At 39.4% G+C, this 15,512-nt stretch overlaps 3 protein-coding genes and 1 long non-coding RNA gene across 6 annotated transcripts in view; 1 reads left to right on the top strand and 3 right to left on the bottom strand.

Moving 5' to 3' along the window:
* Positions 1-472: 472 nt before the first annotated feature.
* Positions 473-6,843, bottom strand: LOC146564937 (apoptosis-associated speck-like protein containing a CARD). Its single transcript, XM_085292766.1, has 2 exons — positions 6,772-6,843; positions 473-1,018 (listed from the first exon to the last, which is right to left on the bottom strand). Exons 1-2 carry the CDS (start codon positions 6,779-6,781, stop codon positions 759-761), a joined length of 270 nt encoding a protein of 89 aa, XP_085148892.1. The 5' UTR covers positions 6,782-6,843; the 3' UTR covers positions 473-758.
* Positions 1,332-15,435, top strand: LOC146564936 (uncharacterized). The gene is made up of 6 exons (XR_014894465.1): positions 1,332-1,350; positions 9,362-9,421; positions 13,952-14,029; positions 14,121-14,190; positions 14,274-14,503; positions 14,818-15,435. It is a non-coding gene; the product is annotated as an uncharacterized LOC146564936 (long non-coding RNA).
* LOC146564938 (apoptosis-associated speck-like protein containing a CARD) lies at positions 4,576-6,799 on the bottom strand. Its single transcript, XM_085292767.1, has 2 exons — positions 6,772-6,799; positions 4,576-4,948 (listed from the first exon to the last, which is right to left on the bottom strand). The coding sequence occupies exons 1-2, from the start codon at positions 6,779-6,781 to the stop codon at positions 4,716-4,718; spliced, it is 243 nt and encodes an 80-aa protein (XP_085148893.1). The 5' UTR covers positions 6,782-6,799; the 3' UTR covers positions 4,576-4,715.
* The window catches only part of LOC146564935 (uncharacterized), a 38,903-nt gene continuing 31,562 nt past the window's right edge, over positions 8,172-15,512 (bottom strand). For 2 of the 3 annotated variants that reach the window (XM_085292756.1, XM_085292755.1), the window contains exons 14-23: positions 15,085-15,358; positions 14,664-14,713; positions 14,502-14,575; positions 14,113-14,327; positions 13,747-14,000; positions 13,342-13,470; positions 12,333-12,462; positions 12,103-12,132; positions 11,690-11,731; positions 8,172-9,084 (exon numbers count right to left, since the gene is read on the bottom strand). In XM_085292756.1, the coding sequence (XP_085148882.1) occupies positions 8,825-9,084; positions 11,690-11,731; positions 12,103-12,132; positions 12,333-12,462; positions 13,342-13,470; positions 13,747-14,000; positions 14,113-14,327; positions 14,502-14,575; positions 14,664-14,713; positions 15,085-15,358 (1,458 nt within the window). In that variant the 3' untranslated portion in view covers positions 8,172-8,824. The remainder of the gene's footprint in view (positions 9,085-11,689; positions 11,732-12,102; positions 12,133-12,332; positions 12,463-13,341; positions 13,471-13,746; positions 14,001-14,112; positions 14,328-14,501; positions 14,576-14,663; positions 14,714-15,084; positions 15,359-15,512) is intronic. The other variant, XM_085292757.1, reaches the window with a different exon arrangement.

Here is a 15,512-nt window from a genome sequence, read left to right as displayed (position 1 = left end):
ACCCTTTTTACTGCAGACAGGCACAGTGCAATACTCATTACACTAGAATTTAAAATCTGACATTTTACTTGATGCCAGAGGAGAGTCCTGAGGGTCGTTTTACATTTAAAAAATGCAAATTTAAAAATATGTACAGTTTGAATATAGATACAGTCACCTATATAACAAATTCAAATCAGCTGCAACAAAAGGCTAATACACACATTAATGAATCAGTAATTAAGGCCAGTGACATCATGTAAATGATCCTGATTTCATTTTAGGTACTTTAGGTGAAGTCTGATGCTCAAAGCTTTGCAGATTAATTACAAAGTAAGTTGATTGAGGAGGATCGTGACTTTATTTGTTTAGCCAGTTTCAAAGGTCAATTTATTAAATTCTTTTAATTCTTCGAGTTTAATTCTGGTTTATTTTTAAGGACAATAAATGTTTGCTATATATGTTTTACTTTATAGAAGATAATGAAATCTGAAAATAAATTTATGACAGTTTGAGTCATGGATAAAAACATGGCTGATGACATCGTCAGTTCATCTTTAAATGATACAATTTACATTTTTAATATAAAAAAATTTAAATATCCAAAGTGTTTCATGTAAAATGGATCAATTAAAGGAGAGTCACTGAGGAGCAAAGGCACCACATAGCAGAACAATTTTCCACAAAGAAAAGACATCTCCACCTTTTTAATGTAAACATGTTATGTTCAGGTAGATCGTGTACGTTTGGTCTAAAAATGTGTTTTTTTCCCAACACATTTACTTCTTTGAAAGGTCTTCAACGAGAAATTTCTCATTTGCCAAAAGGCTTTCATAGAAGATGTCTTTGCAGGCTGCACTGGCTTTCAGGGGACCACTGTAGAGCTCCCTCATCCTGTCCTGAGAGGTAGGCAGAGCTCTAATTTTGTCATATTGTTCTTGGTCGATAACTTCCTTGTATTGGAGCTCATCCAAAATGGGTGCGATGTTGCTCACTCTCTGGATCAGCTGGACTCTGTGTTTATCCACAAAATGCTTTCCTGGAGAAAAAAGGAAAGAAATGACAATAAAAGTTTACGGTTGTTTATCATGTGAAAATTTTATTCACTTTATTCTCAGCTTTCATAACAAAATGCTTTAAAAAAATCACACTTATTTCATAATTAAAATTAATTAAATGTTAAAAATAGAACATAAATGATGTCTGTAGGAGCCATATGAGTTGTTCCTTTTTGACTAAGTGGGTTGGTTTAAATGGACTCACTGTATTGGTGCACAGGCGTGTGGGGCGTGTTTCATGGGTGTGGTAGATGATAAATGTGGTTGCACTCACCTGTTTACAGCACCTGATGTTGATGAGCAGAAAGGTAAGGTGAGCATGAGGCAAAACTTTCTGTTGACCGCAGCTTGAATGATTTTGATGTATTTTAACTGGAACTTGATGGTTTATGTATATTTATGCACTAATTGATGCCATAGGCCAAGTTGTAGTTTGGTATAGTAGTTAGTGCAGTTCTTTGTTTGTGCAGTCTGTGCATTTGTTTAATAGTTAATCCCACGTGCTGATTTGTATATTGGACAGCTGCATGTGGAATAAAAGAAGCAAATGGTACAGAAGTGTATTTTATGCTTTTATTGTTGCGCGTCATCTGTATCCTCATGTTTAGCCTGCCGCGGCCATAGTTGGAAGAGCCACAACAAATTGTCAACAGAAAAGTTTATAGGTTTTATTGGATTGTTTATATATAGATGAGTTTTATTGGTGAGAGTCTTATGGTTTGCTGTTGCCTTTGTCCACGCAGCTTTTAGATTAAGCCTTTGGCTACACAATACAGATTTCTTTCAGGAGTCTTATTCCCCTGTTAGGTTTCAGCAGTACAGCTGCACAAGGCGTTGTACTGATTTGCTTTCTAGTTATTGTGCATCAGGCGGCTGAAGCCATTGGCTTGGGAGTACCGCCGCAGTTTGTGTTTAAGACAGTTTGTCTTCCTCACAGCTGACGGTATGGAGGTACATAAATACCCACCGCTAGTATGTACAGAAGACTAGGTTGAGTTAGTTAGGTTTAATAGGCAGATAGAGGGGGATATTGCTCCTGTTAATTGTGTGTGTCCAAGGTTGATTGAAGGGAATGTCATCAAGTTGATGTGTTGGGATGAGGCTGTGTGGCATAGGTGCAGTTCAGCGTTTGGATTTTGTAATGTTTTGAAGAAAAATGGAGACACACCAATTAATACAATGTGGTGATGTGGATGGAAAGAAAAGACAGCCGAAATCGACTGCTAAGGCTTTGGAGAATCAGATTGAAAGGCTGCAAACAGAACGTCATACTAAGATTAAGAAAATTAAAAAGGTCGTAAAAATTATTAAAGAGTTAAAGCAATCTGAGGATAATGTTTCCACTGTTCAGGCTCAGTTAGAGAATTTGTCTGTGTTGCTTAATGAGGCAACTCGTCTGCATGAAACCTTGCTTCCTTTGCTTCCTCAAGAAGAGCAAGAGAAACAAACTGCTTGGTTTATAAGTGTGAAAGCACATAATACTGAGTTTGTGGAAGAGATAAAGAAATGGCTTCGTGATGCAAAGGGAAACCCTCAGAGTAAAAATCAGGTGTCTGAGCTTGATTTGCCACATTTAAATCCACCTGGTGTGGAGTCTTCTGATGTATTACCTGCTGGAAATGGTTCTGGTGCTTCTAGGCACACCGGGAATGTTGGTAAAGGTGCTGCGATAGATGATGTTAATCCAAGTGATAGCGTCTCTAATGTTGCAAGCAGAAGTTGTAGGAAAAGTAAATCATCACTCAGTGGCTCAATGGTTTCATCTGCCTTGTCAGCACGCATAATGGCAGAAGCTGACATGGCTGCCCTTCTTGTTCGACAGAGGTTGTTGAAAGAAAAGCATGCTTTGGAAGAACAAGAAACACAGCTTAAGAAAAGAAAGGAGCTGCTTGACTTAGAAACTGAAATAGCAGCTTCAGCAGCAGAGGTGAATGTTTTAAAAGTTTCTGAAATGTCCCGAGTCTCAAGTGCGGTTAATGGTAAATCTGATGGAATGAATTCGTATTTAGAACGAGAGCAGGGGCGTTTGGGCGTTTTAAATCCTAACGCTCCTACGTTCAAACCTGTTACCAGAGCCCCAGGCCCACCAGAGGTGTACGAAGACCCCGAACCTCCCTCCACCCGCTCATGTGTAGTGTTGCTGTGTCCTGTTCTAAAGTGCTTTTAAAACATGGCAGGGCATGGCTTCCTGCCAGAGAGCAGCGAGTGTCAGCACGGCCCCTCTTGAGAACCCTCAATGTTTACATGCATTTAAAATTCAGAGGTGGCGCCAGAGGTGAGGCTGGACGCTGTATAGTGTGTCCACCCCCACAGCCCTATATGTATGTGTGAGTAATGTGGATGTCTAAGTTGTGGAATAACATTTTATGGCCCGCAAGATCATTTTATATAGATTTATTATTATTGTTATGCATGCCCCGGCGATATGGGGTCCTCAGGGACTAGTAAAGCGCTATACAAATACAGGCCATTTACCAATTCAGCAGACGTTTGTCACCAGAGCAAAGCCACAAACTGAAGCTGTTGTGAAAGCAAGTTCTATTGTAGCAGAGGAGCCAAATCAGTCCGGCCATTTACCGAGGGAGAGTTTCTGAAGAGCTGCATGATGAAGCTGTGCAACGTCTTGTGTCCAGACAAAACGCAGATCTTGGCAAATGTGAGCCTGAGCAGAAATACGATTGCTGATCGGGTTGGTGAGATGGCCACTGATTTAAGAACACAGTTGTGTGAAAGAAGCAAAACCTTCATTGCATACTCTCTTGCTGTGGATGAAAGTACAGACATGATGGACATTGCACAGCTGACCATCTTCATCCGTAGAGTGTAAATATTGAACATTAAATCAATGCACGGGACAACGACAGGAAAAGACATTTTTGAAAAGGTATTTCAAAGTGTAACCGACATGAAACTGCCCTGGGACAACAGATGGAGCGCTGGTGTTGTGCAGGATGTAGGATCTAGTAAAGATGCAGGAGAACTGTACGGTGAGTTAACAGCACATCACTGCATCACTCACCAGGAAAGGCTGTGTGGTAAAGTCCTAAAAATGGAGCATGTAATGATCACCGTAACACAGACCGTAAATTTGATCTGAGCTAAAGGTTTAAATCAGCGTCAATTTCAGTCTTTTATGTGGGAAATAGATTCAGAGTTTGCCAACATTCCTCATCATACAGAGGTCCGCTGGCTGAGTTGGGGAAAAGTTCTCAACAGAGTTTGAGCTCAGCAAGGAAACCTGTCAGTTCATGGCATGTATGATGCGGTGGAGGCATTTCAAGTGAAGCTGTCACAAATGCACCAGTGCAACCTGCCTCACTTTCCCTGTTGCCGAGTAATGTTGAACAAAGTCGGCGCACTTTGCTCGTCTACATGCGGCTCCAACCTTGTGTTTGCTTTCATTTATTTTTTCTGGGTTTTTTGGCAGCATGTTCATATTTCTAATTTGCATAATTTTGACAGGATATATTTTTATGGAGAGCAAAATATAAAATAAATAAAATAAAAAGTTAAAGTTTATTTTTTTAAGTGCATTTATTCTGGAATAATTATTAACAACAGAGTAAACGTTCGTAGCCTGTATGATGTCACCAGGTCCAAATTATAACCAGTGTTTTAAATCCGCCCACTATGATATTAAAGCATAAAACAAAGAGTCTGATATTTCTTATGTTTACATCAGAAACAAAAGGCCAAAAGGCTTTCATAGAAGATGTCTTTGCAGGCTGCACTGGCTTTCAGGGGACCACTGTAGAGCTCCCTCATCCTGTCCTGAGAGGTAGGCAGAGCTCTAATTTTGTCATATTGTTCTTGGTCGATAACTCCCTTGTCTTGGAGCTCATCCAAAATGGGTGCGATGTTGCTCACTCTCTGGATCAGCTGGACTCTGTGTTTGTCCACAAAATGCTTTCCTGGAGAAAAAAGGAAAGAAATACAATAAAAGTTTACAGTTGTTTATCATGTGAAAATTTTATTCACTTTATTCTCAGCTTTCATAACAAAATGCTTTAAAAAAATCACTTATTTCATAATTAAAATTAATTAAATGTTAAAAATAGAACATAAATGATGTCTTTCACTTTTTTCATCCAGACATTGAAACATTATTGTGTTTCCTGAATTTCCAAGAGTCAAGTTAATGTTGCAGTTTCCTCTTTTATTACAGAGAATCTAGTGAGCTGGTTTCACTCGCTGCTGGATGCTTCATTCACATCTTTTAGCCGACTTTCAGAGGGTACTTCACGTGATCTTGGTTGTCAGCCATGGGGGGTCCAGGTTTTTTAGACAGACAGACCCATCATGATGAGCCCCCACAGATTTTTGTCTCAGCCCAGACCTGTCCTGGGTTTTTAGCAGCAGCACTCCTGACTTTGGGAATGGTTGCTTTAGTTGTTGTTTTTGGGTTGTGCAGAACAGACTGTGGTGCTCATGGTCAAGGTTACATCAAGGGCAGCAAACACCAAATTAAATTTAAGGTAATGATACTGAATTCCACCTTAACAGCAGCTTCATTCTTCACACTAAAGAACACTGAGGCAATCGTTGATTCAGTACCATATAAATAAAATTGAACTGATTGAATTGGAAATCAGCCATCACAGCTCATGGAACATCTGCTTATAAGCCTGCTGAGTTCAGTTGGCTAAATCCACAAATAGTAGCAGCGTCGGTCAGCTGATCATAACCTTTACACAGAAGCCACCTGTGCTCACAAGAGAAATTATTATGATTTATTTTTAAGTGATTTCTGTCCTCATGCTGCAGCACCACAGCCGAACTTAGGGTTTAGTGATGTGTCATTCACAAACGAGCCGACACAAAGAGCTCATTCTTTGTAGCAAATGACAAAAGCCGACTCTTCAGCCTCAACCACTCAGCCCTGCTGAGAATCCATGCAACCAGCAGCTTTGATGGGCACACCGTGTGACCAATGGCATGCAGGGACAGATAAGGATCAGACAGTTATGTGAATAAAGGAAGATGGCGAACAGTGTTACGGACCAGGTACTCAGAGCACCACAGAAAAGTGAAGAAACAAGCAAAAATGGAAAAGGAGCAGCATCTGGCTGCATTTCATTGATTTTGGAGACCAAACAGCTGAGAGCATAATCTTTAAAATCAGGAGCTGGCTAAAATGATACTACTTTTTAGACTGCAGGAACACCACAAAGCACACGTCACCAAAGTCTCAAAGACTTGTGTAGCAGCCATAATTGAATGTATTGAATTTTGATGATCACTGGGTTTTTATTTGTTTGGTTGTTATGGGAGTCACGTGGGTGCTAGCGGTGACATAGATGGGCGTTGTCAGTCTGTCATTCACTGGTTTTGATTTTGACAGAGAGGAGGGCTGGGTAGCCGTAGTTTTTGTTGACCGCTGCACAACATGTTTCGCTTCGTTATATTAGAGTCTGTGACGTTGTAAGAGTCTGAATCAGGAGCCGATGACATTACTCTGTAAACTCTCAAAGCACTTTAATAAACAAGCAAACAATTCCACCTCTCGCATTATTGCGTAAAGTTGACAGCGCGTCAGGCAAATAGGCAGGCTTCATCCCCGGCCTCTAGCGACTGTGGAACTCGCTACAACTTGTTTTCATTTCTGTGCCTCACAGTGCACACATCTTTTTTTTTTTTTTTTTTTTTTTTTTTTTTTTCATTACTCTTGACCTCAGGCTAAGTTATAGTTTGAGTCAGGATCAGTTACAGGGAGAGGACTTCATGCTGCACCTACCGTCTGCCATTGTACATCCACCAGATGCTGCAGCTGGAACAAGCAGAGGGGAAAAACTATTGATTAATACTGATGATGATGATGTTTTACACTGATAGAATATAAACAACTTCCTTCTGTCCACAGGATGAAGGGCTGCTCAGATTTAAAACTGCACCTTATTTGTTTCCAGTTGGTTGGAAACAATAAACGATGGGCTGATGCACCAGAAAACATTAAAACCAACTAAATCATGGCTCTTCTTTAGGTTATTAATATTTGGCTCCACTGGACATACATAGATAAGCTCATTTCAGGATTAGGTTATCTTATCTTTTCTTTATTTTATTCGATCTATTGCTAATAAAACATTGCTAATAAAAACAGCACGCTGCCCTAGTAACCAATGTGCTGATTACAACTGTGAGAATAGCTGAGAAAATGTTCCCCCTTCAGACAGACTTTTTTAAACAGTTTTGCTTCCGTTTTAAACTTTATTTGTTGTACAGATGTGCGGATACGTCAGCGGTCCTTCCAGTAGTTGCTCATTATTAGGTTTCGCTCCGTACGATACAATAATCTAACACTCAGTCTTCAAACCCTGACACCGAGCTAGCGCAGCGGTTTGTGTCGGGTTTAAAATATGAAACTAATCGCAGATTCTTACCTCTGCGCTGCTGTCGATTTGTTTCAGGATCTCCAGAACCACCGAAGCGCCTCCTCCGCGGTAAAGTCTGTGACCTGCAGCCGGCTTTTCCCTACTTCCTCTTTTTTTAACATTACGCGCGCCTTTTTCACGTTTTCTCTGCAGTCCAGAAGCAGATGATTTCAGACCATATGTTGTGCCAGAGTGATTCATTCAGTGTTTCGTTTTTTAGGTACTTTGGGTGAAGTTTGATGCTCAAATCTTCACAGATTAAGTTGATTAAGGAGTTGAAAGTGTTTGTTTAGCCACTTTGAAAAAAGTCCTGTAACTTCCTAAGACCCGAGCGCTTGATTGGGACGTGATGAATGTGAAAACAAAGAATTATCTTTTTACCTAATTTTGCTCTACAATGGCCTGATATTCACATATGAGCACATTCGTTTTAGATTTCGATAGAACAGTGGCAGTATAATGTCCCCGTAAGTGGATATCAGGCCCTTGTAGAGCAAAATTTAGTAGTGTGGTCGAGACAACCCAAAATGGGATGTCCGCATATCTGGACAACAAATGCAAAACATCATTTAAAATCTTGTGCAGAAATTGTTCCCAGTGTTTTACCATCATATTTTTGAATGAATATTCTGATTTTCTGCCTCCCCCGTCCCTCCATAATGTACACTGCATTATTATTTGAATAAATCATTTGATAAAAATGAAGATTTTATTTCAAAGATTAAATTATAAAACGTTTTAATTAATCATCAAAATGAACAAGAAAAACATGAGTTTAATTTTGGTTTATTTTTTTAAGGACAGTAAATCTTTGTCACTGTTTCAAGTTACAATAAGATGATGACATTGAAAAAGAGATTAATGAGGCTTTGGATGATTTATGGATAAAACTCATTCAGCTTCACGGCCCCGAGGATTCATAGTAATGAGAAAGGTACCCCTCTGTGTCCTTATGAACGCTCAGGATTCTTAATTGAAGCACTCCCCTTTTTATTCTCTTCGCGGCCCTAACCCTAGCATTAACCATCACCTTACATTTATCAATTTCAACCCGCTCTCACGCCTGGGAACGAGCAACATAGCGACGATTTGTCACATATATGTTACGTTTTGGGATGAAACGTGTTTGGATAAAAACATAGCTGATGACATCGCTGATTCATTTTTAACATATATAACATTTACATTTTTTAATATAAAACTTTCAAATATCCATAGTTTTTCCTGTAAAATGGATCAATTAAAGGAGCCACCGAGGAGCAAATGCAACACATAGAACAGTTTTTACAAAAATGTAAGTGTAAAATAAAACCCCCACAAAGAAAAGGCATCTAAACCTTTGTAATGTAATCATGTTATGTTCTGGTAGATATTGGTAGATCTATATTTGGTCTAAAAACTGTTTTTTCAACAGATTTAATCCTTTTCACTGAGCTCTTTAACGAGAAATTTCTCATTTTTCAAAAGGATGTCATAGAAGATCTTTTTGCAGGCTGCAGCTTGCAGGGGACCAATGTAGAGCTCCCTCATCTTGTCCTGAGTGGTAGACAGAGCTCTAATTCTGGTATAAGTTTCTTGGTCGATAACTTCATTGTCTAGGAGCTCATCCAAAATGGGTGCGATGTTGCTCACTCTCTTGGTCAGCTGGACTCTGTGTTTGTCCACAAAGTCCTTGCCTGGAGAAAGAAAAGGAAAGAAATAATAATTTAAAAAAAAATTAAGGGTTGTTTATCATCTGAAGTTTTTATTCACTTTATTCTCAGCTTTCATAACAAAATGCTTTAAAAAATTCGCACTTATTTCATAATTAAAATTCATTAAATGTTAAAAACACATTCGTTCCTTTTGGTCGACTATTTAAAAAGAACATAAATGACATCTTTCCTTTTTTCATCCAGACATTTAAAGATTATTGTATCTAGTTAATGTTGCAGTCTTCTCTTTTATTATCAGGAAATGAGGAGCTGCATGAGCGTGCATCTGCTTGGCAGTTTCAAGGCCTCGGGCACAAAGGTGAGAAGTAACGAAGTACAAATACAAATGTATTTTACCCGAGTCTTACTTTTTCTCACTACTTTTTACTTTTACTCCCTGCCTTTATAAACAAATATCTGTACTTTCTACTTCTTACATTTTCTAAACCGGCTCGTTACTTTTGCTTTAACGCATTTTAGTCGAGTTATTTCGTCACTGCGAGCCTCCAAACATCCAAACGATTTAAACCTGAAGAGAAACACATGGTAGGCGGTCCTGTTCGATTATTATTCACCAGAGGATGGTGAATGATAAAAAGAGAAAGTGCGACTGCCTCCGTCAAGAGCCAAGAAAGAGATACAAACAAAGGCAGTTACAGGGAGGCGAGTCTCCCCACCAGCAGCTTAATTTCTGGTGATTACTACTAGGGTAATACTCTACAGTAAAACAGACCCCAAACCTTTAAACCAGTCCAGTATCTCCTGTATAAGGGGTCATCTCAGCTCTAACACAACATAAATACTTATTATATATATGTAATTCTCTAACCTGCAACGTGGCCAGAAACTGGATGACACGTTTAATGTAAGGAAAATTGGAATATGGACGCTTGATGTCATTGTTTGATGCATCAGAGTTTAATAATGAGCTGTGTCATCTGATTAAACAGGTGTAGCCGTCATGTCTGAGATTTGGTTTCAGACCATTTCAATGCAATTTCAGAATAATGTTGAAAAATATGTTTTGAAATCTGGAATAAGCTACGTTCAACTGCGCCCTGCCATACGGCTCACTGCAGATGTTTGATTTGGCAGTTTTACAGCCGATACCCTTCCTGACATAACACAAAGGGGGATTTGTGCCTCTGACTGGAATCAAACCAGCATCCTTTCCTCTCCAAGTAAACCATACTTCTGTTCTATGGAGCTCTTTTCTAAAACCTTTCTGTAATAAATGGTGCCATTTTGTTTCTTATCACAAGCTGATACCTAACAGCATCAGCTGTCACGATCCTGGGTCATTTGACCCAGCATTTTGAGTTTTCCTGTGTTTTTGTCATTTTGTATTATGGTTTGTGTTCAAGTTCACTTAGTGTTCTATGGCAGCGGTCTCCAACCTTTTTTGCGCCACGGACCGGTTTATGCCCGACAATATTTTCACGGACCGGCCTTTAAGGTGTCGCGGATAAATACAACAAAATAAAACTAGTACCGGTACCAAAAAAAAGATTTTATTCATAACACACGTGAAAAGACCCAGGAAAACAGAGTTAACGATAAAAACGATAACAAAATAACGCTGAAAACCGACAAAAACCCTGAAAACCAGACATTTCACACCTGAGCCTCAACTCTCGCGGCCCGGTACCAAACGACTCACGGACCGGTACCGGTCCGAGGCCCGGGGGTTGGGGACCGCTGTCCTATGGTGCCTAGTTATCCTGTTTTTAGTTTCTACCCTGTTTAGTTCCTTGATTATTTAGTAGTTACTCCTTGTGTCGTTGCCCTCTCTGTGGCAGTTTATGTGTTTGTTCTCCTGCCTTGTTTTCCCTCCTTGTGTTTTTTTTTTATGGATTGTCAAAATTCACAACAATATGCTAACTAAGCTTTTAACCTGGACCTTTATTGTCAACTTTGATCTTGGGCGCCAACAATGAAGGTCAAGGTCAAAACCATAATCACATAAAAAAAACAACATATCCAGTAATAGGTCATATGAGAGGGCATGGTAAGGGATGTACAGCACACTTTGTATTTTTTCAGTTCACAATGATGCCATAAAGTTTTGACAGCTTATAGAAGCCAAAGTTTTCAGCCAATTCTGCTCCAATCACATGGGTGAAGATAATTAAATACACCATCTTAGTATGTAATATCTCAAGGTCAAAGGTCACAGGTCAGGGTCCCACGATATAGGAAAAAGCTTTAGTTTCTATTTAATCATCTCAAAAATTTAAAGCAACATATTAGTCGTTGTGGAACATCAACACTTTCTTCGTTTGAGCTCTTTAACACAAAAAGGTTAATAAACTAGACTAGATTTCCATATCAACAATGCTGACATCAGCATGTTTTAATAACAGCCAGCTGAGGTAGATATGTTTAATAAAAACAGGCTGATGTCGTCATGTTGTGACAAAAACATCATAAACATCAAACTTTTAGTACAGCCCTTGCTCTTAGGGGGAGTTGTGCTCTCTGAGTGCGCCTGCTTACTGTGCAGTGTCTACACTTGGGTCCTCTTGTCAACAACTGCAACAAAATCCTTTAATAAGAAAACAGCAGAGTTGATATATGTTACCATTACCTGAAGTACTGACACCAGATGCTCCCCTTGAAGCTCCTGAAGCTGTAAAGACATTTTTTTAATTGTGTGTTAAATGCACCAATTTAATTAATTTTCATTACAAACAAAGAAACAGATCAAATTGTCTAATATAGACACATTTGCCCTTAACTCACTCTTCTTAGTTTTAAATGACTCACTGCTGATCTGTTTAATTCACTCAGTGTCTGAAAAGTCTGTTTGTCATTACAGACGAGCTTCTAAACTGAACAGTCACTGATGCCAGGAATGTTTTAGCAGGACCAACACAGTACAAACTATTATGTTAAACAGCATTCGACTTAACTCTACGAGTTAAAGCTACAGCAACACATTTTATGTTGTGAGTGAAAGCAAAGAATTAGTTTGAATACTCTTTAAGTGTATTTTCTTACCTTCAACATAACCAGACATGGGATAGTCATCTGGAATTAAAGGAAAATCAAAATATGAATGTTTGATATTGTTGTTTGATGTGCTGCATTCGGGGACCAAAGATTATGAAATAGCAGAGAAACAACACGTTCACATTGCTGTTGCTCTTCAATTTGCAGTCGTCAAATAAAAGGATGAAAGTTTTCCATTACACTTTGTGTACATTGTATTATTTAACAGAATAACTAACCTTGATGAACATCACATGTCCAGACTGGTTCATCATTATTTGAGTGCAGGAGTGTAAGCCTGAGTTTTCTGTCTGGATTCTCAATGAACACTTCATAGAAGTTTATCCTGTTATATCTGAAGGTTAACTCCTGTGGGGAAAAGTGTAACACACACACACACACACACACACACACGGAGTAATTTCAAACGTGATGTTCAAAGGTTTGCAATATTTCAAACAGCTCAACAAACACGTCCATATTGTTTCTGTGCAGAGTGAATTACAATCTGTCTGCTCGTCCTTTTTACATTTGTATTCATCACTGACTCTGTACGTGATGTGTTGCTGAAGCTATCCAGTTATTTCATATTCCAGAAAGTTCATCACACTGCTGCCCTTCTGACCCGGCCCAGATAAGTAGAAGAAAAAGCATGGATGGATAGATGTATGTAAAATACATATTTTGTGCAGCTTTTAACCCACTAAACAATTTTCATGGTTTAGTGGGTTAAAAATACATGCTTTGGTTATAAAAGTGTTTGAAGATTGTGGTGATAACGTGGTAATGGCTCAGGTGGCAGAGCAGGTCAGCCACTAATCAGAAGGTCGGTGGCTCGATCCCAGGCTGCCTCCTGACTGCATGCCAAATATCCTTGGGCGAGATACTAACCCCATGTTTGCCTACTGGTGGTGGTCAGAGGGCCCGGTGGCGCCAGTGTCCGGCAGCCTCGCCTCTGTCAGTGCGCCCCAGGGCAGCTGTGGCTACAATGTAGCTGCCATTGCCAGTGTGTGTGTGTGTGTGTGTGTGTGTGTGTGAATGACTGAATGTAGTGTAAAGCGCTTTGGGGTCCTTAGGGACTAAGTAAAGCGCTATACAAATGCAGGCCATTTACCATAATAATGGAAGAACAGCAGAAAGCGTTCTTAAAAACAAGCTTCGGACATGACTGAAATGTTTGAGTAGAGGTTTATCCACACATACAATGAGGGGCTAGATCTCCTCAGCAGAGCTTTTTACAAACTGTACCTGTGGTTGAATTTCTGCTGTTTCCATGTCGGCTCTGAGGCTGAAAGTACGCTCAGTTTGCAGGTACTTGTCTGGGTGTGGTTTTTTGATTCTTTTGTATCCATCTGAGGATTCTTCCTTGTCTATTCCCTGTTATCAGATGATATCAGTCATCAGCAGCTGAAGATTCCGTTTGGATTTAAAATCGCAAAATAAATTCATGACGAACTGTTAGGATAATGATCATTTTAACTTATTACACTTTTATCATTGAGTTTGCAGTCAGTATGATGTCATATTTAAAAATAATGGTCAGTGTGCCCAGATAATATTTTTCACCTTGTGTCTAGTATAAAATATAAAAGCAATCGTACTGTGACTTTCTTTGCCTGCACTGATCCTAATACATTGAATCTCTTCAGTTACCTGTTCCAGAGCAGGATCCTGTCGGATTGGATAGACGTGGAGTTTAAGAAATGATGTGTTGGGTTTATAGTACATCAACGTGTAACAGCTGATTTTCAAAGGAAAGAATAAACGTATCAGAGCCCCTATTAGAGAGAAATGTGGTTCAGTTAACTTGACATGTGTTGGTGTGACCTCAGACACTGTTTCCACAACATCTCCACAGTCATCTATGTGAAGGACTGCAAACGTGTCCAATATGTCAGGGATGTCATCTGCAGGAGAACACAACAACACAAACATGGTGAGAAGAACAGTTTATAACAGTTTGTGCGCTCACTGTCAGAAATGTCAAACATCTGAAAGTCTTCCTTCATGTCCTCTTACCGATGCAGATCCAGTGTGGCAGGTGAACTTCATTTAACTTCCCAGCAGTGACTGTGACGTCCATCAGAGGACCTGCAGGCATGTATTGTCTGCTCTCCATCCTCTCCATGTGTCCCTCCCAAGATCTAAACTGGTACTGAAAGCTGGTCTTTCCCTTACAGACCCAGCGCAAGCCCGACACTCTGCATTCAAAGTGTCCTGCTGCAGACTGAAGGCTGAAACAGGAATTAAATACACACTCATGAAGGAACAACAGAGTGAATGGAAACACAGAGTAGTCGTGTGAATCGGATGCAAAATGAAGAATTTCCTCTGGGAATAAATCCAAAGCTGAACTGTTTCCTGTAGTTCCAGTTTGCTGTGCTGCAGCATTCAGGAAGTTGATTTACCTGTAAGTTGGAGCCTCGTCTGCATCTGTACTGTTCACCTCAGGTTCAAGTTTAGTCCAATCACTGCAGTCCTGCTGCAGAGGACAGTCTCTTTAGTCAATAAGTACACATGTTTATAAAGAAAGAAACTTTAGCAATAAATGGATGAATGGAAGGGATTACCGTCAGGCTCTGACAACCTTCAAGCTCTGAACTTCTTTCAGTTTTTCGTCCTTGTTGAGACACAAAGAATTCAAATGAATGATGTTATGCTGACATATAAAATCATCCTCTAACTGTCCACATGTTTGCTGTTTGATCACTTTATGCTGTGCAGTGCTGCTTCAACATCAGAACAACATGTTCAGCAGGACGTGCAGCTGAGTGACGTCTAAGATGATCAAAAGCTGATGAATTCAAATATTCTCACCAGTGATGTCAGAACAAGACAGACAGAGAGAAAGGTTGGATTCAGCTCTGATTTATGCAAAGTTATTTTTGTACGTCTGTTGTTTCCTGTTTCTTTTAATGTTTGTTGATTAGAAGTTGTTTAAACAAGTTTATTGTAAATTATGAAAATCTGTTTATTAAACTTTGGTCTCACCTGAGCTGCTCTCTGACAGCCTCAGCATCAGATCAGGTCTGTTCATGTCTGTTAAAACCTCCATGGTCACCTCCACAGACTGATGACCAAGTTTATCCACCATCACATTCACAAGGTCTTCTGTTCTGTTTTGACACCGGTAACTCTCCATTTGTGGCAGGCTCATCTTAAAGCACGTGAACGGCAGCAACTGCTTGAATTTCTTTAGATCTGTTTGACTAAATTCATTCAGTGTTTCCAAGAGAATCTGTCTGACAGCTTCCTGTTCTTTTTCCTGTAAAACCAAAACAATGTATTAAGTTACTGTAAAATATCTGTTGGACAATTTAAAGATTTATTTTTATTTAATTTCCAGAGAAACTGTAGTAGAAATATCAAATATTCATTAAAAAAAGATGTCTTCATTAATATTTATATGTTTTAGAATA

The sequence above is a fragment of the Mchenga conophoros genome, linkage group LG11, assembly GCF_057382185.1.
Source record: "Mchenga conophoros isolate Kocher_MC1m ecotype Shallow Benthic linkage group LG11, M_conophoros_male_GT1.1, whole genome shotgun sequence".
In the NCBI taxonomy this organism is placed as follows: Eukaryota; Metazoa; Chordata; class Actinopteri; order Cichliformes; family Cichlidae; genus Mchenga; species Mchenga conophoros.
This window is presented reverse-complemented; position numbering and strand designations above follow the sequence as displayed.